This window comes from Salmo salar, chromosome 24, assembly GCF_965601325.2.
Source record: "Salmo salar chromosome 24, fSalSal1, whole genome shotgun sequence".
Lineage (NCBI taxonomy): Eukaryota > Metazoa > Chordata > Actinopteri > Salmoniformes > Salmonidae > Salmo > Salmo salar.
Window position 1 is genome coordinate 19,113,022 of NC_138314.1, and position 26,108 is coordinate 19,139,129.

Consider the following 26,108-nt stretch of genomic DNA (forward strand, 5'->3'; position numbering starts at 1 on the left):
TTACCTGAATCCTATAAATTAAAATGGCCAATTTTGTTACAATCAATTACTTGAATTTCTCTGAAATCAAATTATATTTCAACAAAATAATGTTTCAGGAATGTTAATTGTATCTCTAACTAGCCACAGTAACGATTTCATCTTTCTTGTTCCTTTTGAGGTGGAATGATCCTGGCAATCCCCCTACACACAGGTCTGAGAAAAATAACAAAGTAACTGAAGTCATTCTTATCAATAAAGCCAACAACGGTTACTCAACCAGTGTCCCATTTAGGGCTCTATTCAATCCACATCGCGGAAGTATAGCTTTACCACGTGATTGAAATTCAAGAAAGTCTTTGAAGAGGTAGGGTTTCAGTTGTTTTTTGGAAGATGGGCAGGAACTCTGCTGTCCTAGCTTCAAGGGGAAGCTGGTTCCACTATTGGGGTACTAGGACAGAGAAGAGCTTTGACTGGGCTGAGCGGGAGCTGCCGTCCCTTAGGGGTGGGAGGACCAAGATTCCAACCATACCAGGTTATTACACAAACTTTTAAAGGAAGTTTCATGAGCTTGTGTAAGTGAAGTGATAATAATGCACGTTTTTGCAGTGAGTATATCCGCCCTTAGGTCGTTTAAGTATGACTGTTGCATAAACCATTTACTTAAAAGCCATACAAAATGCCATGTAGTCTGTTTCATCACCAGCGCTATCAGAGTGCTTATTGACTTGTGGCCCGGACTTGCCCCTTACAGATGCCGTATCTTCATTTGATCCTCCTGTTGTTGCAGAATTGTTCCAGCACAAGAAATGCAAACTGGTAGTGTATTCAAGGTTTAAAAATGTTTCTAACGTTTGTAATTTCAATGTTCAAATTTCTGACTTGATTTGCCCTAACGAGAAATGTATCAACCCCTACAAAAAATGTCCATTAAATAATCCCCATAACAATTCACATTTCCTGTTGCTGCAGGATTATTTTCAAATGTAGATATGGCATGTGTATGTATTCCAGCAACAGCATTACTTGTGGGGATTTCTCAGAAACACATTCAATGGCACATTCAAAGTCCAACCACAAGCTATGATCTTTCCACAAACATGACATCATCTCTTACCATGACTATCGCCCCGTAGCACTAACATCTGTAGCCATGAAATGCTTTGAAAGGCTGGTCATGGCTCACATAAACACCATCATCCCAGATCCACTCCAATTCGGATACCGCCCCAACAGATCCACAGATGACGAAATCTCTATTGCCCTCCACGCTGCCTTTTCTCACCTGGACAAAACAAACACCTACGTGAGAATGCTGTTCATCGACTACAGCTCAGCGTTCAACACCATAGTGCACTCCAAGATCATCACTAAGCTAAAGACCCTGGGACTGAACACCTCCCTCTGCAACTGATGCTGAACTTCCTGATGGGCTGCCCACAGTTGGTGAGGACAGGCAACAACACATCCGCCACACTGACCATCAACACGGGGGGCCCCTCAGAGGTGTATGCTTAGTCCCCTCCTGTTCACCCATGACTGCATGGCCTCGCACGACTCCAACACCACCATTACGTTTGCTGATGACACGACGATGATAGGCCTAGAGTATTAGAGTATTGAAAACAGGGGTGGCAATAATTTTGACCCCTATCTTTTTAGATTTTTTTAAACGACTTATTAAAACAAATCTGTCTGATTTTCTCTTTTAGCATACAATATAGCGCAGTTTTTGTATTATTTATTTTATACAGTCTTTTATGCACCTCTGTATTAAGGGTGCCAATAATTAACGACCTGACTGTACACATACTTTATGCAGACTACAATACTAGCAGAGTTGTGGGTCTTTAGGTTTAGGATACTATGTTGGTAGAATTTTTTTAATAATGTTAATGCTTTTTACAATGACTATCGTAGATCTGACCTGGTTATTTTTCAATAGCAACCAACACTGAAAGTGCCTCATAGCGTATTCGTCCTTAGTAAGATTTCTAGGGGTCTTCTCCCCTGCAACCAAACACCCGCAATACAATGAGGTGTCGGAGCATTGTACTGTATGTGCTCTCTTATAAAACATACAGTCGTGGCCAAATGTTTTGAGAATGACACAAATATACATTTTCACAAAGTCTGCTGCCTCAGTTTGTATGATGGCAATTTGCATATACTCCAGAATGTTATGAAGAGTGATCAGATGAATTGCAATGAATTGCAAAGTCCCTCTTTGCCATGCAAATGAAGTGAATCCCCCAAAAACATTTGCCACAAAAGGACCAGCTGACATCATGTCAGTGATTCTCTCGTTAACACAGGTGTGAATGTTGACGAGGACAAGGCTGGGGATCACTCTGTCATGCTGATTGAGTTCGAATAACAGACTGGAAGCTTCAAAAGGAGGGTGGTGCTTGAAATCCTTGTTCTTCCTCTGTCAACCATGGTTACCTGGAAGGAAACATGTGCCGTCATCATTGCTTTGCACAAAAAGGGCTTCACAGGCAAGGATATTGCTGCCAGTAAGATTGCACCTAAATCAACCATTTATCGGATCATCAAGAACTTCAAGGAGAGCGGTTCGATTGTTGTGAAGAAGGCTTCAGGGCGCCCAAGAAAGTCCAGCAAGCGCCAGGACCGTCTCCTAAAGTTGATTCAGCTGCGGGATCGGGGCACCACCAGTACAGAGCTTGTTCAGGAATAGTAGCAGCCGGGTGTGAGTGCATCTGCATGCACAGTGAGGCAAAGACTTTTGGAGGATGGCCTGGTGTCAAGAAGGGCAGCAAAGAAGCCACTTCTCTCCAGGAAAAACATCAGGGACAGACTGATATTTTGCAAAAGGTTTAGGGATTGGACTGCTGAGGACTGGGGTAAAGTCATTTCCTCTGATGAATCCCCTTTCCGATTGTTTGGGGCATCCGGAAAAAAAGCTTGTCCGGAGAAGACAAGGTGAGCGCTACCATCAGTCCTGTGTCATGCCAACAGTAAAGCATCCTGAGACCGTTCATGTGTGGGGTTGCTTCTCAGCCAAGGGAGTGGGCTTACTCACAATTTTGCCTAAGAACACAGCCATGAATAAAGAATGGCACCAACACATCCTCCGAGAGCAACTTCTCCCAACCATCCAGGAACAGTTTGGTGACGAACAATGCCTTTTCCAGCATGATGGAGCACCTTGCCATAAGGCAAAAGTGAAAACTAAGTAGCTCGGGGAACAAAACATCGATATTTTGGGTCCATGGCCAGGAAACTCCCCAGACCTTAATCCCATTGAGAACTTGTGGTCAATCCTCAAGAGGCGGGTGAACAAACAAAACCCTACAAATTCTGACAAACTCCAAGCATTGCTTATGCAAGAATGGGCTGTCATCAGTCAGGATGTGGCCCAGAAGTGAATTGACAGCATGCCAGGGCAGATTGCAGAGGTCTTGAAAAAGAAGGGTCAACAATGCAAATATTGACTCTTTGCATCAACTTCATGTAATTGTCAATAAAAGCCTTTGACACTTATGAAATGCTTATAATTATACTTCAGTATTCAATAATTTTGTCAGATGTTACTATCTAAAGTCACTGAAGCAACAAACTTTGTGGAAATTAATATTTGTGTCATTCTCAACTTTTGGCCACGACTGTACACTGAAACAACATCAAAGTAGTGCAATATAATTACTTCCTTATCAGAGTGGTCAATGTTATTTGATCTGGCTGACTGAAAACAAGAAAGACTCAGAGAGCAGACCAGCTGTACAGCTTGAAGAGGAGTTTTATTTTATCTCTGAACAGCGTGTGTGTGTGTGTGTGACAGAGGTGTTGAGCTGGAAAGCAGAGGGGTTCCTTCCTCTGTGCCCTGACCCCCTGACCCCAGCGGACGAGTCCACACATCACCCTCCAACATCAACATTCAACAACTAGCCAATTCATGCCTCTGACAATGTTGCTGTAATGTTGCCAGGATGTTTTAAGACATTCTCCTAGGATCCCAATCACATACAAGCTTGCAGAGCCAATACAACGCACAAAACCTACTTTTGATCTGAAATCACAGATAAACCAAGTGAAAAGAGGTTGTTTATGTTTGCCTCCTCATAAAACTGTTGTGTGCATGAATAAATATAAAAGTAAAATAAATATAAAACATATGTATACACAATATAGCCTATTAAATTCAATAGAACTTTAACTTTAAACCCTTTTTCACCCACACTGGCCAGCAGAATTCAGGCTCTCTTTTGACACAAAATAAGAAAATAAATGCATAATGTTTAGGTACAATAATCTTTTTGGGCATTGATTGTCATCTGTTCTCTATTTGATATCTGTCATTTACATACACAACCTACTCGCAATTTTTAAACATATTATAAGCTTTCAATAACATTTCTTAGTTACTATTCACATATTTTTCATTGCACGTATAGTATGGGAGCCAGACGTTGCCAAAGACTAAAACAGCAAAGGACAATTCAACTTGATTTTCAGATCTAGTCTTTCCTTATCACCTTTTCTATAACCGTACTTTGGATCAATTCAGTTATATTGATTGATACACATAATCAATACATAACAACAACAACAACAACAAAAGCCAAGTTCACTTGCACATATGCAGCACTGATCCTTTACCTTGGATGAGCTTCAAACTATCTACATTGTATTTTGTATATTTTAAATAGGATGAAGAAATTGAATAAAATACAATTATTTATTGTTGTTCTGCTAGCAAACTGATTCATTATTTCATTTTCCTTATGTAGCTATATCTACCATATAATGTTGTGTTTACACTGTCATCATCACGTTTTTCTAACACTTCTCAACAGCTAAGTATCTTACAAAGAGGAGTCAAAAACAGCACTTTTAACAGCACAAAATCACAGTACCGGAATGTACAGTCCAGAAAACCATGCAAGCACATACACACATCACTATCAATCACACAGAAATACACACTCACTTCTGAAAACCCAAACTTTCATAAAACACACTCATATAGTGGCATACTTACATGAACACACACACAATGAGGTTACAGTACAACAGCACACACTGTCCTAAGCTAACAGCCCATAGGTACAAAGTGTTTAGGATGGCTCATTGGAGGTCACACGCTAACAATCCAACACATCACTACTAGTGACAGAACAGTGTCTGCTAATCACCATCACCCAAAGAGAAAAAGGGAGAGAGGGGACATAAGAGAGACAGAGATAGATAAAGACAGAGAGATGGGGAGGGAAGGAAAGAGGACAACTGGGAACATCAGTAACCTGAAGGTGAACATTGCCATTTTTTTACCTTATTTTTTCATCATGGCATTTAAGTGACCCATGCAGTCAGGCCTCAGGATAGTTTTACAAAGACCTGCCGCTCAGAGGTGCGCTCACAACTCACAAGGGGTTGCACATACTGTGGAACTAAATGGTTTTGTCCATGGTAACCTGGTCCCTTAGAGAATGTATGTAGCAGTAGACACAATGCTGTATTGAAATGTAGGACAGGACCTGCTAAAGCAAATAGGGATTATTCCTATTTGCGAGGAATGTTCCCTTTGGGAGTCAAACTAATCGTTTGCCTCATCGGGAGACAGCATTTCCTCATGCTCACACACATGCTGATCTGCTGACTAAGCCACCAGGGTTGATATAGAGGGGGAAATATTATGCTGCTTCAAAATATCTGTGAAACAACGGCTGATATGGACCCGAAATGCATTTGGTAGCCATTTACCTCTGCCTGGGATTTGGTAATGATTTGCCATGTAAGGAAAAATTTAAATCAGCCAAAAGCTCCCTGTATGTTCTACGCCTGAGAGGGAAGAGTGACAGAGAGAGAGAGGAATGAGAGAACCTACAGGAAGATATACATTTAAAAACCGCTTAAGAAAAATCACACAAGACAAAGTAGTCTTCCTGCACCAGAAACCTAACCCCAGTTCTGAAACAAATGGCATCCGCAAATGTACATTTTCAATAAAGGAAACATACAATACAGAACAGTGCATCATATATAAAGAAACCACACATAGTTGGTCATGTGAGAGCAGGATAACAGCGACTCCATCACAACCCTGTATTTCCAGCCTCAGCTGAAGCCTTCTCCCGATCCGTACCCTCTGGGGCATTGCCAGAGGCAGAGCCATCAGTGGTGTTGTGGGCCAAGCCAGGCTGCAGCTTGAGGCCCTTCATTTCTTGCAGCGCAGGGCTGCCACTGCGGCTACGGCTGTGGCTGGGACTGCGGCTTTGGCTGTGTCGTGTTCTGTGCTTCTTTTTCCGGGGGCTGGGACTGCGGGACTTGGTCTTCATACCGACCACTGTGCTGTCGTCTTCAGAGGTGAAGTCAGAACTGTCGTCAGAGGGGCTACCGGCGGGGCTGGAGGTGGGCAGCTGGATCTGCAGAGGAGAGAAGAGGGAAAGGAGGTGGAGGAGGAAGAGAGCGAAAGAAGAGACGATCAAGAAAATAAGAGCATAGGGGAGTAGCATAGGAAAAGGGTGTAGATCAAAATTAAGAAGAGGAGGACGAGGGGGGGAAGGGTGTGGAAAAACCAAAGGAGAGTTAAATTACCAATCCCATCATAGTCCAGTGCTCCCATTATACCTCAACATTTGATATATTTACCCTAAAACCAGAGCATCATTGTAAGTACCTGAAAAGGCTCTGTCACGCCCACGAGGGTGCTCATGTTGTTGCTATAGTAACACAAAATGAAGTCTCCTGAGCCCTTGGGCAATTCTTCCTCAGTAAAGGTCACCTGCAGAGGTAAAGACAGGAAGACAGGGAGATAAGAGTCAAAACAAACAAAGATACCGTGACAAGATTCTCCAGTTCATTTATGTGTGTTTCATATTATACAGTTGAAGTCGGAAGTTAACATACACCTTAGCCAAATACATTTAAACTCAGTTTTACAATTACAGCCATTTAATCCTTGTAAAAATTCCCTGTCTTAGGTCAATTAGGATCACCACTTTATTTTAAGAATGTGTAATGTTAGAATAATAGTACAGAATTATTTATTTCAGCTTTTATTTCTTTCATCACATTCCCAGTGGGTCCGAAGTTTACATACACTCAATTAGTATTTGGTAGCATTGCCTTTAAATAATGTAACTTGGGTCAAACGTTTTGGGTAGCCTTCCACAAGCTTCCCACAATAAGTTGGGTGAATTTTGGCCCATTCCCCCTGACAGAGCTGGTGTAACTGAGTCAGGTTTGTAGACCTCCTTGCTCGCAAACGCTTTTTCAGTTCTGCCCACACATTTTCTATGGGATTGAGGTCAGGGCTTTGTGAGGGCCACTCCAATACCTTGACTTTGTTGTCCTTAAGCCATTTTGCCACAACTTTGGAAGTATGCTTGGGGTCATTGTCCATTTGGAAGACCCATTTGCGACCAAGCTTTAACTTCCTAACTGATGTCTTGAGATGTTGCTTCAATATATCCACATAATTTTACTTCCTCATGATGCCATCTATTTTCTTAAGTGCACCAGTCCCTCCTGCAGCAAAGCACCCCCACAACATGATGCTGCCACCCCCGTGCTTCACGGTTGGGATGGTGTTCTTTGGCTTGCAAGCCTCCCCCTTTTTCCTCCAAACATAACAATGGTAATTATGGCCAAACAGTTCTATTTTTGTTTAATCAGACCAGAGGACATTTCTCCAAAAAGTACAATCTTTGTCCCCATGTGCAGTTGCAAACCGTAGTCAGGCTTTTTTATGGCGGTTTTGGAGCAGTGGTTTCTTCCTTGCTAAGCGGCTTTTCAGGTTATGTTGATTATAGGACTTGTTTTACTGTGGATATAGATACTTTTTTTACCCGTTTCCTCCAGCATCTTCACAAGGTCCTTTGCTGTTGTTCTGGGATTGATTTTCACTTTTCGCACCAAAGTACATCCATCTCTAGGAAACAGAACGCGTCTCCTACCTGAGCAGTATGACAGCTGCGTGGTCCCATGGTGCTTATTAGAGGTCGACCGATTATGATTTTTCAACGCCGATACGGATTATTGGAGGGCCAAAAAAGCCGATACCGATTAATCGGCTGATTTTTATTTTTATTTTTATTTGTAATAATGACAATTACAACAATACTGAATGAACACTTATTTTAACTTAATATAATACATCAATAAAATCAATTTAGCCTCAAATAAATAATGAAACATGTTCAATTTGGTTTAAATAATGCAAAAACAAAGTGTTGGAGAAGAAAGTAAAAGTGCAATATGTGCCATGTAAAAAAGCTAACATTTAAGTTCCTTGCTCAGAACATGAGAACATATAAAAGCTGGTGGTTCCTTTTAACATGAGTCTTCAATATTCACAGATAAGAAGTTTTAGGTTGTAGTTATTATAGGACTATTTCTCTCTATACGATTTGTATTTCATATACCTGTGACTATTGGATGTTCTTATAGGCACTTTAGTATTGCCAGTGTAACAGTATAGCTTCCATCCCTCTCCTCGCTCCTACCTGGGCTCGAACCAGGAACACATCGACAATAGCCACCCTTCGAAGCAGCGTTACCCCATGCAGAGCAAGGGGAACAACTACTCCAAGTCTCAGAGCGAGTGATGTTTGAAACGCTATAAGCGCGCACTCCGCTAACTAGCTAGCCATTTCACATCGGTTACACCAGCCTAATCTCGGGAGTTGATAGGCTTGAAGTCATAAACAGCGCAATGCTTGAAGCATTGCGAAGAGCTGCTGGCAAACGCACGAAAGTGCTGTTTGAATGAATGCTTACGAGCCTGCTGGTGCCTACCATCGCTCAGTCAGACTGCTCTATCAAATCATAGACTTAATTAGGCTCTCAGAAGGCGGCAGAACGTTGAACGATGACTTTGCAGGCCATGCCTGAAAAACAGTAGCGCATTTGGTAAGTGGTCGATCTGAGAACAATGAGACGGGGGCGCGCGTGCACGTGAAGAGTCCATTTTAGATTTTCAGTCTTTGAACAAAAACAGGGTTTCCCGGTCGGAATATTAGCACTTTTTTACGAGAAAAATCGCATAAAAAATTGATTTTAAACAGCGGTTGAGATGCTTCGAAGTACGGTAATGGAATATTTAGAATTTTTTTGTCACGATACGCGCCGGCGCGTTACCCTTCGGATAGTGTCTTGAACGCACGAACAAAACAGAGGATATTTGAACATAACTATGGATTATTTTGAACCAAACCAACATTTGTTATTGAAGTAGAAGTCCTGGGAGTGCATTCTGATGAAGAACAGCAAAGGTAATCCAATTTTTTTTATTGTAAATCTGAGTTTGGTGAGTGCCAAACTTGGTGGGTGTCAAAATAGCTAGCCCGTGATGGCGAGCTATCTACTCAGAATATTGCAAAATGTGCTTTTGCCGAAAAGCTATTTTAAAATCGGACATAGCGATTGCATAAAGGAGTTCTGTATCTATAATTCTTAAAATAATTGTTATGTTTTTTGTGAACGTTTATCGTGAGTAATTTAGTAAATTCACCGGAAGTTTGCGGTGGGTATGCTAGTTCTGAACGTCACATGCTAATGTAAAAAGCTGTTTTTTGATATAAATATGAACTTGATTGAACAAAACATGCATGTATTGTATAACATAATGTCCTAGGAGTGTCATCTGATGAAGATCATCAAAGGTTAGTGCTGCATTTAGCTGTGGTTTGGGTTTATGTGACATTATATGCTAGCTTAAAATGGGTGTCTGATTATTTCTGGCTGGGTACTCTGCTGACATAATCTAATGTTTTGCTTTCGTTGTAAAGCCTTTTTGAAATCGGACAGTGTGATAGATTAACGAGAGTCTTGTCTTTAAAATGGTGTAAAATAGTCATATGTTTGAGAAATTGAAGTAATAGCATTTCTAAGGTATTTGAATATCGTGCCACGGGATTCCACTGGCTGTTGAGTAGGTGGGACGATTTCGTCCCACATACCCTAGAGAGGTTAAACTGACCGTGAAACCAGACAGCAGGCCAAAATGCTTGAAAGCTCGACCTGTCCCATACGCCATTAAAACCAAAAGTTGAAATTGAGCTAAACAGACTAGTCGAGAGTGGAGTATTGGATTCAGTGAATGTTAGTGAATGGGCTACACCCGTTGTTCTAGTCATAATGAAATATGGATCACTCAAACTCTGTGGTGATTTCAAAGTCACCATTAACCCAGTCTTGACCTGAGAAATATCCACTACCCCTCATTGACGTCTTCTTTTCTGGTTTAGCTGGAGGACAAAAATTCAGTAAGATAGGCCTGACACAGGTCTATCTATAAATGCATGTGGACCAAGAGTCACAAGAACTGTTGACCATAGTGACTCGCAAAGGACTGTACAGGTACCGGAGGCTTCCTTTTAGAATCACCTCAGCTCTGGCCTTGTTTCAGAGCGCTATGGACCAGATACTGAGCGGGCTCACTGGGGTCCAATGTTACCTCGATGATCTACTCATCACCGGCAATGACGAGCAGGAGCACCTGAGAAACCTGAACGCTACACTACAGAGATTGGAGGAGTACGGTCTGAGGGTCCGGAAGGACAAATGCGGCCCTCTGTTGAGTACCTGGCTCCACAAGGCGCCATCGAAGGTGAAGGCCGTTGCGGAAGCTCCATCCCCACAGAACGTGAGTCAGCTGAGATCATTCTTAGGACTACTGACATACTACGCAAAGTTTGTGCCAAACCTAGCTAACATGTTAAAGCCACTGCATGAACTTTTGAACAAAACCAAACAATGGAAGTGGACAGACAGATGTGAGGGGGCCTTCAAGAAAGTGAAAACAGCCTTAGCTCAGTCAGAGGCCCTAACCCACTTCAACCCCAACTTGCCATTACAGTTGGCATGTGATGCATCGCCTTATGGCGTTCGTGCGGTTGTCTCACACATCATGTCATCAGGTGAAGAAAGGCCAATTGCTTTCGCATCACGGACCTTAAGTAAAGCCAAGAGCAATTATGCACAGATAGAGCATGAAGCACTCGCCATTGTGTTTGGAGTTAAGACATTTCATCAGTTTCTGTTTGGCTGACGATTCCCACTGCTGACGGACCATAGACCCCTCACCTCCATCTTTGGTCCCCACACCGGAATTCCGTCGCTTGCAGCCAGCCGCATGCAGCGATGGGCGTTATTGTTATCTGCTCACCAGTACGATATCAGTACAGAAGGTCTGAGCAGCACTGCAATGCAGATGGCCTCTCAAGGCTTCCCTTACCTGTCACACACACTGAGCACTCCCAGGTTGAAATCTTCTACTTCAAGGAAGTGACGAACGCCCCAGTTACATCTGTCCAAGTGAAAAAGTTCACCCACACTGATCCAGTGATGTCTGAGGTCGTGGACACTGCCACTCGTGGAAAAGAAGGAGAGATGTCGGACAGCCTATAACCTTACCTCGTGAGGAGAAACGAGCTCAGTTTGGATGCTTGCTATGGGGTTTTCGAGTCATCATACCGCCGCCACTGAGAAGGCAGGTGCTTGAAGAACTCCATTCAGGGCACCGTGGCATGGTGCGAATGAAGGAGATTGCACGCAGCTACTTTTGGTGGCCAGGTCTGGGCGCAGCTATCGAAGACAAGGTCAAGTCATGTTCTGCATCTCAAAAGATGAGGAACATGCCTCAGCTAGCGCCACTACACCCAGAGGAGGTGGAGGAGCCTTGGCAGCGAGTCCACATAAACTATGCAGGCCCACTGGAGGATTGTATGTTCTTAGTCGTAGTTGACGCACACAGCAAATGGCCTGAGGTCACAGTGATGAAGAGCACCTCAACGGAGAGAACCATCGAAGAGCTACGGTCAATCTTCAGTCGCTTCGGCTTGCCAACGCAACTCGTTAGTGATAATGGCCCCCAACTGGTGTCTGAAGAGTTCCGGTCATTCATGGAGGAAAATGGAATTCAGCACATCAAGTCAGCACCGTATCACCCTGCAACGAGCGGCCTCGCTGAAAGGTTTGTCCAAACAATGAAGCAAGCTTTAAAATCATCACAAGGGAACAAGGGAACGGCTCCCTCAATAGGCGTCTAAACACCTTCCTACAGAAACACTCCCCACGCTACAACCAAAGTGGCAGCCATGATGAAAAGACAGCTTCGCACGCGACTCGACCTCCTGAGACCTCCAAAGACGAGACAGGTTGTACAGACACGAGAGCACAGGTGGAGAGACGGAGCAAAGCAATAGACAGAAGCTTCATAGCTGGAGAGAGAGTTCTTGCTCGGAACTACTGCAAAGGTCCAAAGTGGATACCAGCCACAGTGGTTGCACAAACAGGGCCTGTGTCCTACACAGTTCACACACCGGAAAACATCATCTAGAGGAGACACGTGGATCAACTGTTGCCAGGAACCAACCTCAGAGATGACTCCTGTCAAGTGACCAACCAAGATCAGCTACTGGAGACCTACCATGACTACGAGCTATCACCTGAACATTAACTGCAGCAACCTACAAATGTGGAAAGTGTTCCAGACTCACCTGAACCAGCCAGAGTTCCTACTCAGGGTACTGTTGCACCCCAGTCTGGGCATACACCATCACCACTCAGACTCAGAGATAATGTGACTGTAGACTCACCTGTACGTCGTCATTACCCTGCAAGAGAAAGACGACCCCCTGACAGGTTGACTATTTAGTTCAGACTAACCTCCGACATTGGGGCAGAATACACCCCAGGGTTAAGTCTGGGGACTGAGGCAGTCTACCCTCTATCCGTAGTTTAGAAAAGTTTATTCTGAAAAGTTCAGTTATTTACATTAAGAGAACTTATATTAAAAAGAAAACAATAGGCAAAACAGTGAATATTTACTTTTTCTTTATGAGGCATCAAAGGTAAAAGGGGAGGAATATGTTGTGTATTGATATTCTAGTTTGTCCCTTTAGGGCACCTGTAACCCCCCTTGCTTACCTACGTTGAAATGCTTGGAATGTTCTTCCTGTGAAACGCATTAAACAATGCCCACGTTCATTTCTACTCCCGTGTCATGTCCTGTCCTTATATTAGTTGTAAAAGTAATACAGTGTGCTATACAACAATTAGCCTATCAGAAGCTTCTAAAGCCATGATATAATCTTCTGGAATTTTCCAAGCTGTTTAAAGGCACAGTCAACTTAGTGTATGTAAACTTCTGACCCACTGGAATTGTAATACATTGAATTCTAAGTGAAATAATCTGTCTGTAAACAACTATTTGGAAAAATTACTTGTGTCATGCACAAAGTGTCCTAACCAACTTGCCAAAACTATAGTTTGTTGACAAGAAATGTGTGGTAGAAAGTGGTAGAAAAACCAAGTTTTAATGACCCCAACCTAAGTGTATGTAAACTTCAGACTTCAACTGTATTATATTATATATATTATACACATATTATATATTAAAAGTCGCCCTTACCTCGTGTTCTACTCTATGGTAATCTGCCTCCTCCTGCTTGGCCCACACATAGCCTACATAGTCCTTATGGTGTTTGAATCCCACCTGGGGAGGCAAAGGCAACACCAATTCCTGATTTCAAAAAACTTAATGTCTTAGCTAATTATTACTTTATCAATAAACATTATCTGGGCTACTTCAAACTTCGTTAAACATTGAAATCAGCACTAGAAGGTTAAGAGGAAGAGTGAGTACCTTGTACAGCCCAATCCAGTCCCAGGAGCTGCGTGCGAAATTAGGTGCAGCTTTGAATGTGCACGTGGCGTCTGCGATGCTGTTCCACTCATCCTCCACCATGATTGTCACCAGTGGCATGTCCACCTTATAGGGGAACTACACACAGCATTCTGGACATCAATATCATCATGGTATACAATCAATAGAACACAACATCAACATCTCTCTGCAATAATACAGCATCAACATGCTGTCTGTATCTGTTACTACCATGGCTATCCCAGTTTATTACAGGTTTCGGACACAGTTATGTGCATGTCACAGCTCAGGTGACAAGTAGGACGTGTGGGGGAAAGAGAGGGAGAGGGGCTGTGTCTCACCTGGAGGGTGAAGATGGAAGAGACAGGCTTGTGGTCGCTGACCATGTACTCCATGTGACTGCGGTAGAAGTGCTGGGTGACCTTGGTCCCGCTGCTCAGTCCTGACACTGAGCCTCTCTTCCCAGCATTAGGGGCCTGCCCAAAGGGAGCTGTGGCCCTCAGACGCCACAGGATCCTGTCTGTCCACGCAGGCTTACGCTTCTTCCCACTGAGAGAGAGAAAGATAGAGAGAGCAGGGAGGGTAAGAACTGTGACGATCAGAACACTCATCTCATAAAATTTGTCAGTCAAAGAGCTGCAAGGTGGACCCCCCCATGTCACCACAAACCTTGTATCATATGTATCTGTCCCCACATCAAACTTGTAAGTGGGGGGGAATTTGAGAGGTCCCTCCAGAAAGCCCACCAGCACCGTCTCGCTGTCTTTGGCCATGTTCAGCTGTAGAATGGGGGATAACAATTAATAATGTTAAATGAAGTGTCTCTGTTATTTTGGTCTCTGTATGCCCTCTAGTGGCATCGTCTATGCATTACAAGCTCCGTTAACCTGTTGGGGATAGGGGGCAGTATTTGCACGGCTGGATAAAAAACGTACCCGATTTAATCTGGTTACTACACCTGCCCAGTATCTAGAATATGCATATCATTATTGGCTTTGGATAGAAAACACCCTAAAGTTTCTAAAACTGTTTGAATGGTGTCTGTGAGTATAACAGAACTCCTATGGCAGGCCAAAACCTGAGACGATTTCAAGCAGGAAGTGGCCTGTCTGAGAAGTAGTGTTTCATCTTGGCTCTTTTTATTGAAGACTCAGGATCTGTGCAATAACGTGACACTTCCTACGTCTTCCATAGGGTCTCAGAGCCCGGGAAAACGTTGAACGATATCGAGGCAGGCTCTGGCTGAAACACTTTATCGCTTTTGGCAAGTGGCCACTCAGAGTACTATGGGCTTAGGCGCGTGCCCGCTTCGACCGAATGGTTTCTTTTCCTTTGTCTGTTTATCTAAACGCAGATTCCCGGTCGGAATATTATCACTTTTTTATGAGAAAAATGGCATAAAAATTGATTTTAAACAGCGGTTGACATGCTTCGAAGTACGGTAATGGAATATTTAGAATTCTTTTGTCACGAATTGCGCCATGCTCGTCACCCTTATTTAGCCTTTAGGATAGTGTCTAGAACGCACGAACAAAACGCCGCTGTTTGGATATAACGATGGATTATTTTGGACCAAACCAACATTTGTTATTGAAGTAGAAGTCCTGGGAGTGCATTCTGACGAAGACAACAAAGGTAAGAACATTTTTCTTATAGTAAATCTGACTTTGAGTGCTAAACCTGCTGGGTGTCTAAATAGCTAGCCCTGTGATGCCGGGCTATCTACTGAGAATATTGCAAAATGTGCTTTCACCGAAAAGCTATTTTAAAATCGGACATATCGAGTGCATAGAGGAGTTCTGTATCTATAATTCTTAAAATAATTGTTATGCTTTTTGTGAACGTTTATCATGAGTAATTTAGTAAATTCACCGGCAGTGTTCGGTGGGAATGCTAGTCACATGCTAGTCACATGCTAATGTAAAAAGCTGGTTTTTGATATAAATATGAACTTGATTGAACAAAACATGCATGTATTGTATAACATAATGTCCTAGGGTTGTCATCTGATGAAGATCATCAAAGGTTAGTGCTACATTTAGCTGTGGTTTGGTTTTATGTGACATTATATGCTAGCTTGAAAAATGGGTGTCTGATTATTTCTGGCTGGGTAGTCTGCTGACATAATCTAATGTTTTGCTTTCATTGTAAAGCCTTTTTGAAATCGGACAGTGTGGTTAGATTAACGAGAGTCTTATCTTTAAAATGGTGTAAAATAGTCATATTTTTGAAAAATTGAAGTAATAGCATATCTAAGGATTTGAATAACGCGCCACAGGATTCAACTGGCTGTTGAGTAGGTGGGACGCTTGCGTCCCACCTAGCCCATAGAGGTTAAAGACTGTAATGGGCCTTTATCTTGAACAGGCATCTCACCTGGTCTTTCTCCCACAGCATGGTGAGTTTGTTGTTATCAATGGCTGTTTTCACTGCCGGAATCTCCAGGTCATCAATGCGGAAATTCAGATCTCCAAACCAGAACACCACACTGTAGAGGACAATAGTATGGAGTGGACTGAGGACAGAGCGGAACTGCAAAAACGCCTTTTTAATGATAAGGTATGTCCTCTAGATCACACAAAATATATTGTTTAGGTATATCGATGGCAAAATGAGGTACTTATTTTAGTGTAACCGTAACTAAACCCTCTATATCTTTGCTGGATAAAAGGGAGGTGGACCGCTCTGAGCATGCTTTCTTATGTGTTTGTTTATTTGTGCAATTGCCTAGATGGAAACTTAAGTGGGTGGGTGTGCGCCTTCATATGTAGAGTGACTAACTCGTGGTCGAGCACCCCTGTGGCAGCCTGGCCTTCAAACTGCTGCTGCTGCAGGATGCTCTCAAAGTCCTCCATGCGCTGCTCAGAGTTCTCCATGTGGGCCGGCAGGTGGCAGTTCAGGAAACAGATGGTGTGACCAAACACAGACATGCGCGCACTCACACCCCCTTTATTACCCTAGAACAAGAATGGAGAAAGGAGGGAGAGAGAGAATAAAGGAAGGGGTAGAGTGAGAGAAACAGAATAAGGTTGAAGATTGGGGACAGGAGCAGAATGTCAGGATTAGTATGATGGGATAAAACATTCCATTTGCAAACCGAGAGAATAAATAGTCTGAATAGTAGCCTAGCCTATGAAATACGACCCCCGGTGCGTAAACATATCTGAGGGCAGGAAGTTTGCGGATACATTTATGACTAGTGAATGACATGATCAATATTTAACGTGCAGCGATCTGTGTGAATGAAGGCAGGATGGAGGTGTGGTTCCTCCTGCTGTTCTCCCTCTACAGCTCTGACCTACTAAAATACAAGAGATGACACAGCAGAGGGAGACCTGCAGAATGTGCTGATGCTTATCTGAGTTCATACAGGGAAGACAATAGAGACTTCACAGTGCATTACTACATGGAACTCTATGTATCTCTCAGTAAGACAGGCAGACAGATCCCCCTGCCTGCACACTTTGATCAACTGCATGGGATTTCATTAGCCTTAAAGGGTACATCTGATTATTATACAACTGATTATTTTAACTTCTTAAAGAGTAGATACAATAAAACGTGTTTTCTAATGTTTACATATCTAAATAAATTATCTGGGGAGTGTTTAAGGCATTGAACCATAAAAACATTATCTTTGGAAATACTAAAGCACCACCTTGTGGACATCAGAGGTATGTAGGGAGCACAGATATCCATACAAGCTTTGGGTACAACCTGCCCCCCCCAAAACCCTTCCTGCTAAACCCTTCCTACTAATTGATGAACAGTAAGGGAAACAAAGAGGCCAACAGAAGCAAACCTGGAGGCAGGTCATTTTTCATCATTAGCACTGTCTGGCTGTCCTTAGACTAACTGGCTGTGTGAGGTTTTAAGGGTGGGTCAGTTCTGAATGTGAACTTCAGTTCAGTAATGCTGGCATGCCATTTTACTGTATCTAGCCTAGAGTGTTGAGTCTTCATTAGTGTGGCTGTTTGACTGTGGTTCTCTATCAGTTGGGTCAGTTCTGTCATTTAGGTGCGCTTCTCTGTCACTTGGTCAGTAGGATGGGTCCGTTCTGTCAGTTGGTTGTGGTTATCCATCAGTTGGTCAGTTGGATGAGATCTCAACAGGCAGTTGTCTCACCCAGTAGCCCCCCAGGCCAGTGCGGGTGGTCTCTGTCTGCACCCCTCGGAGGAAGGGGAGGTGGTAGTACTTAGCAAACACCAGCAGCAACACCCCCTGCATCCGCTGGGACGTCACCTGAGAGAGGAGGGGCAGAGAGGGAGAGAGGAGGGGCAGAGAGGGAGAGAGGAGGGGCAGAGAGGGAGAGAGGAGAGGGAGAGAGGAGGGGCAGAGAGGGAGAGAGACCCAGAGACAGAGAGAGAGAAAATATTAGTGATGGTGGTGGTAATTTGTGTCCTGCTACCATTCAGTGGATAATTATTACTGTAATCTGTAAGCAAAGGAACACCTCTGTTTCATATAGCTAATTCTACACTCAGTTGCCAGTTTATTAGGTACACCACCCCGTTCACGAAAATGGTTCGCTCCTATAGACAGTGAGTCACGTGGCCGTGGCTTGCTATATAAAGCAGGCAGCTTGCTATATAATGCAGACAGGCAGGCATCCAGGCAGTTACTGTTCGATTGAACGTTAAAATGGGCAAAACGAGTGACCTAAGTGACGTTGAGCATGGTATGATCGTCGGTGCCAGGCGCGCCGGTTCCAGCACCTCAGAAACGGCTGGCATCCTGGGCTTTTCACGCTCGACAGTGTCTACGGTTTACAGACAATGGTGCGACAAACAAAAAACATCTAGTCAATGGCAATCCTGTGGGCGAAAACCGCTCGTTGATGAGAGAGATCGAATGAGAATGGCAAGAATGGTGAAAGCTAACAGGCAGGCCACAAACAGGCAAATAAAGGCACAGTACAACAGTGGTGAGCAACACGGCAACTAGGAACAAACAACTCGTCGATCCTTGTCATGGATGGGCTATTGCAGCTGGGTTCCACTCCTATCAGCTAAAAACAGGAAGAAGCCGCTCCAGTGGGCACGTGATCACCAACACTGGAAAATTGAGGAGTGGAAAAATATTGCCTAGTCCGACGAATCACGGTTCCTGTTGATGATGTCAGATTCAGAATTTGACGTAAGCAGCATGAGTCCATGACTCCATCCTGCCTGGTGTCAACGGTACAGGCTGGTGGCGGTGGTGTAATGGTGTGGGGAGTGTTTTTTCCTAGTACATGTTAGGTCTCTTGATAGCAATTGAGCAACGTTTGAACGCCGCACCTTGTAGAATCCATGCCCGAAAAATTCAGGCAGTTCTAGAGCCAAAGGGAGGTCCGACCCGGGAACTAGATGGTTGTACCTAATAAACTGGCCACTTAGTGTATATAAGCAACCTCTCCGTGCTGTCTGTCTGAAGCCTGCTAACTGTATGTCTTTGTGTACCAGTGATGTCTCTCTCTTTCCTCCGCTCTCTCTCCTCACATTTGCATTGTGCCCTGCAGGATCCAGTGGCCCAGCTCTTCCTCTGTTTTGCATGAAGCAGTGAACATAAAGGAGGCCATAGCCAGCGGTCTAACCTCTGTCTAAACAGTAAACCCATGTGAGGGAAAAACATGGTGCCTGATTTTACAATACTGCACTGTGGAATACATGTTACAGCATACAGCAGTACACAGTAGGTATGTACTCACAATGATCACATTGAGCACTCCAGCCTGCACTTGTATTTCATTGGTCTAGACTCTAGGTAATAAAGTGATTTATTCACTATCTATTAACCTGTTAGGGCTAGGGGGCAGTATTTGCACGGCTGGATAAAAAAAATGTACCCGATTTAATCTGGTTACTAATCCTACCCAGTAACTAGAATATGCATATACTTATTATATATGGATAGAAAACACTCTAAAGTTTCTAAAACTGTTTGAATGGTGTCTGTGAGTATAACAGAACTCATTTGGCAGGCAAAACCCTGAGACATTTTCTGACAGGAAGTGGATACCTGATGTGTTGTATTACCTTTAAACCTATGCCATTGAAAAACACAGGGGCTGAGGAATATTTTGGCACTTCCTATTGCTTCCACTAGATGTCACCAGCCTTTACAAAGTGTTTTGAGTCTTCTGGAGGGAGATCTGACCGAACAAGAGCCATGGAACGATGATGGCCCATTAGACACCTGGCGCGCGAGTTCATGTTGGGTACCCTCGTTCCAATACGGTATAAAAGAGAATGCATTCGTCCACCTTGAATATTATTCATGTTCTGGTTAAAAAAGGCCCTAATGATTTATGCTATACAACGTTTGACATGTTTGAACGAACGTAAATATATTTTTTCCCCTCGTTCATGACGAGAAGTCCGGCTGGCTTAGGTCATGTGCTAACAAGACGGAGATTTTTGGACATAAATGATGAGCTTTTTTGAACAAAACTACATTCGTTATGGACCTGTGATATCTGGAAGTGACATCTGATGAAGAGAATCAAAGGTAATGGATTATTTACATAGTATTTTCGATTTTAGATCTCCCCAACATGACGTCTAGTCTGTATCGCAACGCGTATTTTTCTGGGCGCAGTGCTCAGATTATTGCAAAGTGTGATTTCCCAGTAAGGTTATTTTTAAATCTGGCAAGTTGATTGCGTTCAAGAGATGTAAATCTATAATTCTTTAAATGACAATATAATATTTTACCAATGTTTTCTAATTTTAATTATTTAATTTGTGGTACTGACTTGACTGCCGGTTATTGGAGGGAAACGATTTCCTCAACATCAATGCCATAGTAAAACGCTGTTTTTGGATATAAATATGAACTTGATAGAACTAAAAATGCATGCATTGTCTAACATAATGTCCTAGGAGTGTCATCTGATGGAGATTGTAAAAGGTTAGTGCATCATTTTAGCTGGTTTTATGGTTTTGGTGACCCTGTCTTTGAATTGACAAAACATTACACACAACTCTTGTAAATGTACTGTCCTAACATACTCTAAATTTATGCTTTCGCCGTAAAACCTTTTTGAAATCGTAAAACGTGGTTAGATTAAGGAGATGTTTATCTTTCAAAGGGTGTAAAATAGTTGTATGTTTGAAAAATTTGAATTTTGACATTTATTTGGATTCAAATTTGCCGCTCTTGAAATGCACCTGCTGTTGATGGAGTGCACCACGGGTGGGACACTTGCGTCCCACCTAGCCCATAGAGGTTAACAGATCCATGGACGATGCAATCGCCATCTCAGTGCACACCTTCCTATCCCACCTGGACAAGAGGAATACCTATGTAAGAATGCCTTTCATCGACTACAGCTCAGCCTTCAACAACATAGTGTCCTCCAAGCTCATCACTAAAAAGCTCAGGGCCCTGGGTCTGAACCCCTCCCCGTGCAGCTGGGTCCTGGACTTCCCGATGGGCCGACCCCAGGTGGTAAAGGTAGGCAACAACACCTCCGCCACGCTGATCCTCAACACGTGGGCCCCAGAGGGGTGCGTGCTCAGCCGCCTCCTGTACTCTCTGTTCACCCATGACTACGTAGCCATGCGTGTCTCCAACTCAATCATCAAGTTTGCTGATGACACAACAGTGGTGGGCCTGACTACCAACATCGATGATACAGCCTACAAGGAGGAGCTGAGTGCCTTGGTGGAAAATAATCTCTCCCTCAACATCAACAAAACAAAGGAGCTGATCGTGGACTACAGGAGACAGCAGAGAGAGCACGCCCCCATCCACATCGAAGGGGTCGCAGTGGAGAGGGTCCAAAGCTTAAAGTTCCTCGGTGTGCACATCACTCAATGGTCCGTTCACACAGACAGTGTGGTGAAGAAGGCGCAACAGCCCCTCTTCAACCTCAGGAGGATTTAGAAATTTGTCTTGGTCCCTAAGAACCTCACAAACTTCTACAGATGCAGCATTGAGAACATCCTGTTGGGCTGTATCACCACCTAGCACGGCAATTGCACCATCCACAACTGCAGGCTCTCCAGAGGGGGGTGGGGTCAGCCCAACACATCTTCGGGGGCACACTGCCTCATCTACACCACCCAGTGTCACAGGAAGGCCAAAAAGATCATCAAGGACCTCAGCCCCCAGAGCCGTGCATTCGGTGCATTCGGAAAGTATTCAGACCCCTAGACCTTTTCCACATTTTCATATTTAGTTTTTTACGTCACAGCCTTATTCAAAAATGTATTAAACATTTTTTCCCCTCATCAATCTATACACAATACCCCACAATAACAAAGCCATTTTTTAGTTTTTTTAAAATAAAAAACTGAAACATCAAATTTACATAAGTATTCGAACCCTTTACTCAGTACTTTGTTGAAGCACCTTTGACAGTGACTACATCCTCGAGCCTCCTTGGGTATGACTCGACAAGCTTGGCACACCTGTACTTGGGGAGTTTCTCCCATTTTTCTCTGCAGATGCTCTCAAGTTCTGTCAGGTTGGATGGGAACATCGCTGCACAGATATTTTCAGGTCTCTCCAGAGATGATCGATCGGTTCAAGTCTGGGATCTGGCTGGGCCACTCAAAGGACATTTAGAGACTCCCGAAGCCACTCCTGCGTTGTCTTGGCTATGTGCTTAGGGTCGTTGTCCTGTTGGAAGGTAAACCTTCGCCCCAGTCTGAGGTCCTGACTGGAGCAGGTTTTCATCAAGGATCTCTCTATACTTTTCTCCATTCATCTTTCCCTTGATCCTGACTAGTCTCCCAGTCCCTGCCGCTGAAAATCATCTCCACAGCATGATGCTGCCACCACCATCCTTCACCGTAAGGATGGTACCAGGTCCCTCCAGACATGACGCTTGGCATTCAGGCCAAAGACTTGAATGCCAAGTCTTTGAGAATCTTGTTTCTCATGGTCTGAGAGTCTTTAGGTGTCTTTTGGCAAATTCCAAGCAGGCTGTCATGTGTCTTTTACTGAGGATGGCTTCTGTTTGGCCACTCTACCATAAAGACGTGATTGGTGGAGTGCTGCAGAGGTGGTTGCTCTTTTATTTTGGACTTAAGAAAAATATTTACTAAATAAACTTAACTCTTATTTTTCTTAAGGTTAAGGCCTTGTAAGTAAGCATTTTGTCTCTAGGGTGGATGGTTTGGCAAGCTCTCTTCTGATTGGTCTAATTGACTGCCAGGTCTGACAGTGGGCTGTGAGAGCAGAGGAGAGAGGAAAGAGGAGAGAGAGGTGGGATATTACTGACTGAGGAAAGAGGGGGTGTTGGGTTATAGGACATTATTGGAAACCTCATGTCTGTGCAACATGCCCTGACTAGACAGACTATTGATGCTGCAGTAGTTTATGTGTCGGGGGGCTAGGGTCAGTCTGTTACATCTGGAGTATTTCTCTTGTCTTATCCGGTGTCCTGTGTGAATTTAAATATGCTCTCTCTAATTCTCTCTTTCTCTCTTTCTTTCTTTCTCTCGGAGGACCTGAGCCCTAGGACCATGCCTCAGGACTACCTGGCATGATGACTCCTTGCTCTCCCCAGTCCACCTGGCCGTGCTGCTGCTCCAGTTTCAACTGTTCTGCCTGCGGCTATGGAACCCTGACCTGTTCACCGGACGTGCTTGTTGCACCCTCGACAACTACTATGATTATTATTATTTGACCATGCTGGTCATTTATGAACATTTTAACATCTTGACCATGTTCTGTTATAATATCCACCCGGCACAGCCAGAAGAGGACTGGCCACCCCTCATAGCCTGGTTCCTCTCTAGGTTTCTTCCTAGGTTTTGGCCTTTCTAGGGAGTTTTTCCTAGGGAGTTTTTCCTAGCCACCGTGCTTCTTTCACATGCATTGCTTGCTGTTTGGGGTTTTAGGCTGGGTTTCTGTACAGCACTTTGAGATATCAGCTGATGTACGAAGGGCTTTATAAATACATTTGATTTGATTTATTACCGTAATACTGTCATGGTTCAAGTTCTGAGGTAGACTACAGTCACTAGCAACCACTCAGACATTCAATTCTAACAAATAAGCCTACCCATGCATGCATGTGAACACAAATGCACATAAAATGTTCTTATGAGCATTTTGGAGTCAAGCAGGGTATGAGATGGCCAGGGGACAGCATCAGTCTCACTGTCACAGAGCCATCAACATGGAGGGAGCATTAAAGTCCAGAAATAAACCAGCACCCTGGGAGACGTTCTCTTGTCTAGCTCTCTGCTGTTTCTCTGCAGCATGTTCATCCGCTCTCCCTACAGCTCCAACAGGCCCAAACAATGTGTTAGACACTGACAGGTCAACAAACACCAACCAACCACACTGCACCAGCTGTGGCCAGGACCCCTCCTCTCCATTACTTTGTCTCTCTGTCTCTCAAATCCACACACACACACGCACACACACACACACACACACAAAAGCACATTTGAATGGATGGAGCATAAATAAGCACATTTGAAACGGATGAGAAATTTTCCCTAACCAAGAGTGCTGCAACATGCCATTGGGTGAGGGGCTCAAGATAAGCCACAGAGCTGTGAGTGAGTGAGAGAGTGACAGAGAGAGACAGAGAGAGAGTGTGTGTGTTGTATGAGAGCCTGGCAGACAGAGGAAGATAACAGATAAACCAACACTGCACGCTTGATTGTAGTCAGCACCTCACGCTACATTATGCCCTAGCATATTATCTCGCATGCATTGGGAGAGATATGAGCACAGAGAGTGCCGAAACTGGCTCACACTGCACTTGCATTTCAAAACAGTTTCCACAAATGTTTATAACATGAGCTCCATTTGTTTGTTCTGTAGTTAATTATCTTCTGTGTGTTTACCACAACCATGTGGTGTATGTGTTAGTGTGCTTGTCTCTGTGTCAACCCTTTACTGACCAGTATGTATCCGAAGGGGCTGAGTCTCTCCATGCAGGCATCACTCCATTGGTCTGTGAAGAGAACGTCTTTCAGCCTTTTGTTGATCATGGAGTTGACTTCCTGTAGCCTGAGAGAGCAGCAGTTACACACACAGTCGTTATATGGAGGCCATAGGGAGAGAGATAAAGATAGGTGAGGAGGGAGAGAGAGAGAGGGAAAGGACTGCAACAAGAATAAATATGTAGGGGGAAACAGAAACACAACTAAAGGGAGCTAGATAGATGGATCAATGTTGTTTAAGAGTAAACCCAACCACTCATAACCTAGGGGACTGTATATCGAAGGGGGATGGAAATAAGGGACAAGAGGTCTTCTGGAATAGTTGGCGATGGGGAGATGGTTGGCTGACTGCCACCTGGGAAAAGCTCACCCAATGATATACATGTCTGTGTTTCCATCCCCAACGTGCAATCCCAGCAGGGCAGTGATGTCATCTGGCGGCATGGCACCGCCCACATTCCATGTGATTATGTGCACTCTATCATAGAGCAGGAACACAGAAACTCACAATCAATAGAAGCTTGGTTCAATCCGTAACCAAATAATTAGGCAACAGATTCTTAATGAAATGCAGAACATTTAATTCATATTTCAGGACTTGGGTGGGCACATCCGCATACATTTAACATACAGTACACATACAAAGTCTTTCTCTGATATAATTCTATTGATTTTCTGATTATCCACTCTCTCAATTAGCTTAATTAGCATCATAAATGAGAGAGGTTAGCAGAGAGCTCTGACAAAGCCTCGGGACACTGGGTCTGTGCTGTGAGTAGAAAATAACACAAAAGCAACACAGAGTGGGACTGCTGAATGTTATTGCCTCTCGATTTCATAGTTTCAGTGGCAAAGACGGTGTTTCTCAACATGCATACTACTGTGCTCCCAGCACACAAATTGGAGCATGGTAGGGCCGGAGAATGAGTCCAAATCAATGAATGCGAAACGGACCACGGAGGGCACTTCTCGAATGAGTACTCCGTTTGTACATATCTTGAAGCATGCAAGCTTCAACGGAAAGTATGCAAAAACAAATGACGCAACCACGTTAAAAGTAAGCACATTTTCTTGAAACAACAGATCATTATTTTAGCTAAAGCGAGAGAAAATACACTCCGACTGCCTATCCACATCTCACACCGTGCATTCGGAAATGATTCAACCCCTTGACTTTTCCCACATGTTGGTACATCACAGCCTTTTTCTTAAATTAATTTAATCGTTTTTTCCCCTCATCAATCTACACACAATACCCCATAATGATGAATCAAAAAACTGGTTTTTAGAATTGTTTTCAAAAAAACTAAAATTAAATATGACATTTACATAAGCATTCAGACCCTTTACTCAGTACTTTGTTGAAGCACCTTTGGCAGTGTTTACAGCCTCGAGTCTTCTTGGGTATAACGCTACAAGCTTGGCATAGCTGTATTTGAGGAGTTTCTCCCGTTCTTCTCTGCAGATCCTCTCAAGCTTTGTCAGGTTGGATGGGGAGCATTGCTGCAGAAATATTTTCAGGTCTCTCCAGAGATGTTTGATCGGGTTCAAGTCCGGGCACTGGCTGGGCCACTCATGGACATTCAGAGACTTGTCCCAAAGCC

General features: G+C 43.6%; 1 protein-coding gene across 2 annotated transcripts in view; it reads right to left on the reverse strand.

Annotated features, from left to right (window-relative positions):
- Positions 1-3,721: 3,721 nt before the first annotated feature.
- LOC106585266 (inositol polyphosphate 5-phosphatase K) overlaps positions 3,722-26,108 on the reverse strand; it is a 46,275-nt gene continuing 23,888 nt past the window's right edge. For both annotated transcript variants that reach the window (XM_014171300.3, XM_014171298.3), the window contains exons 3-13: positions 24,875-24,982; positions 24,463-24,571; positions 17,738-17,854; positions 16,394-16,569; positions 15,989-16,100; positions 14,282-14,391; positions 13,954-14,161; positions 13,592-13,729; positions 13,358-13,441; positions 6,620-6,724; positions 3,722-6,365 (exon numbers count right to left, since the gene is read on the reverse strand). In XM_014171300.3, coding sequence (XP_014026775.1) covers positions 6,036-6,365; positions 6,620-6,724; positions 13,358-13,441; positions 13,592-13,729; positions 13,954-14,161; positions 14,282-14,391; positions 15,989-16,100; positions 16,394-16,569; positions 17,738-17,854; positions 24,463-24,571; positions 24,875-24,982 — 1,597 coding nt within the window. In that variant the 3' untranslated portion in view covers positions 3,722-6,035. The remainder of the gene's footprint in view (positions 6,366-6,619; positions 6,725-13,357; positions 13,442-13,591; positions 13,730-13,953; positions 14,162-14,281; positions 14,392-15,988; positions 16,101-16,393; positions 16,570-17,737; positions 17,855-24,462; positions 24,572-24,874; positions 24,983-26,108) is intronic.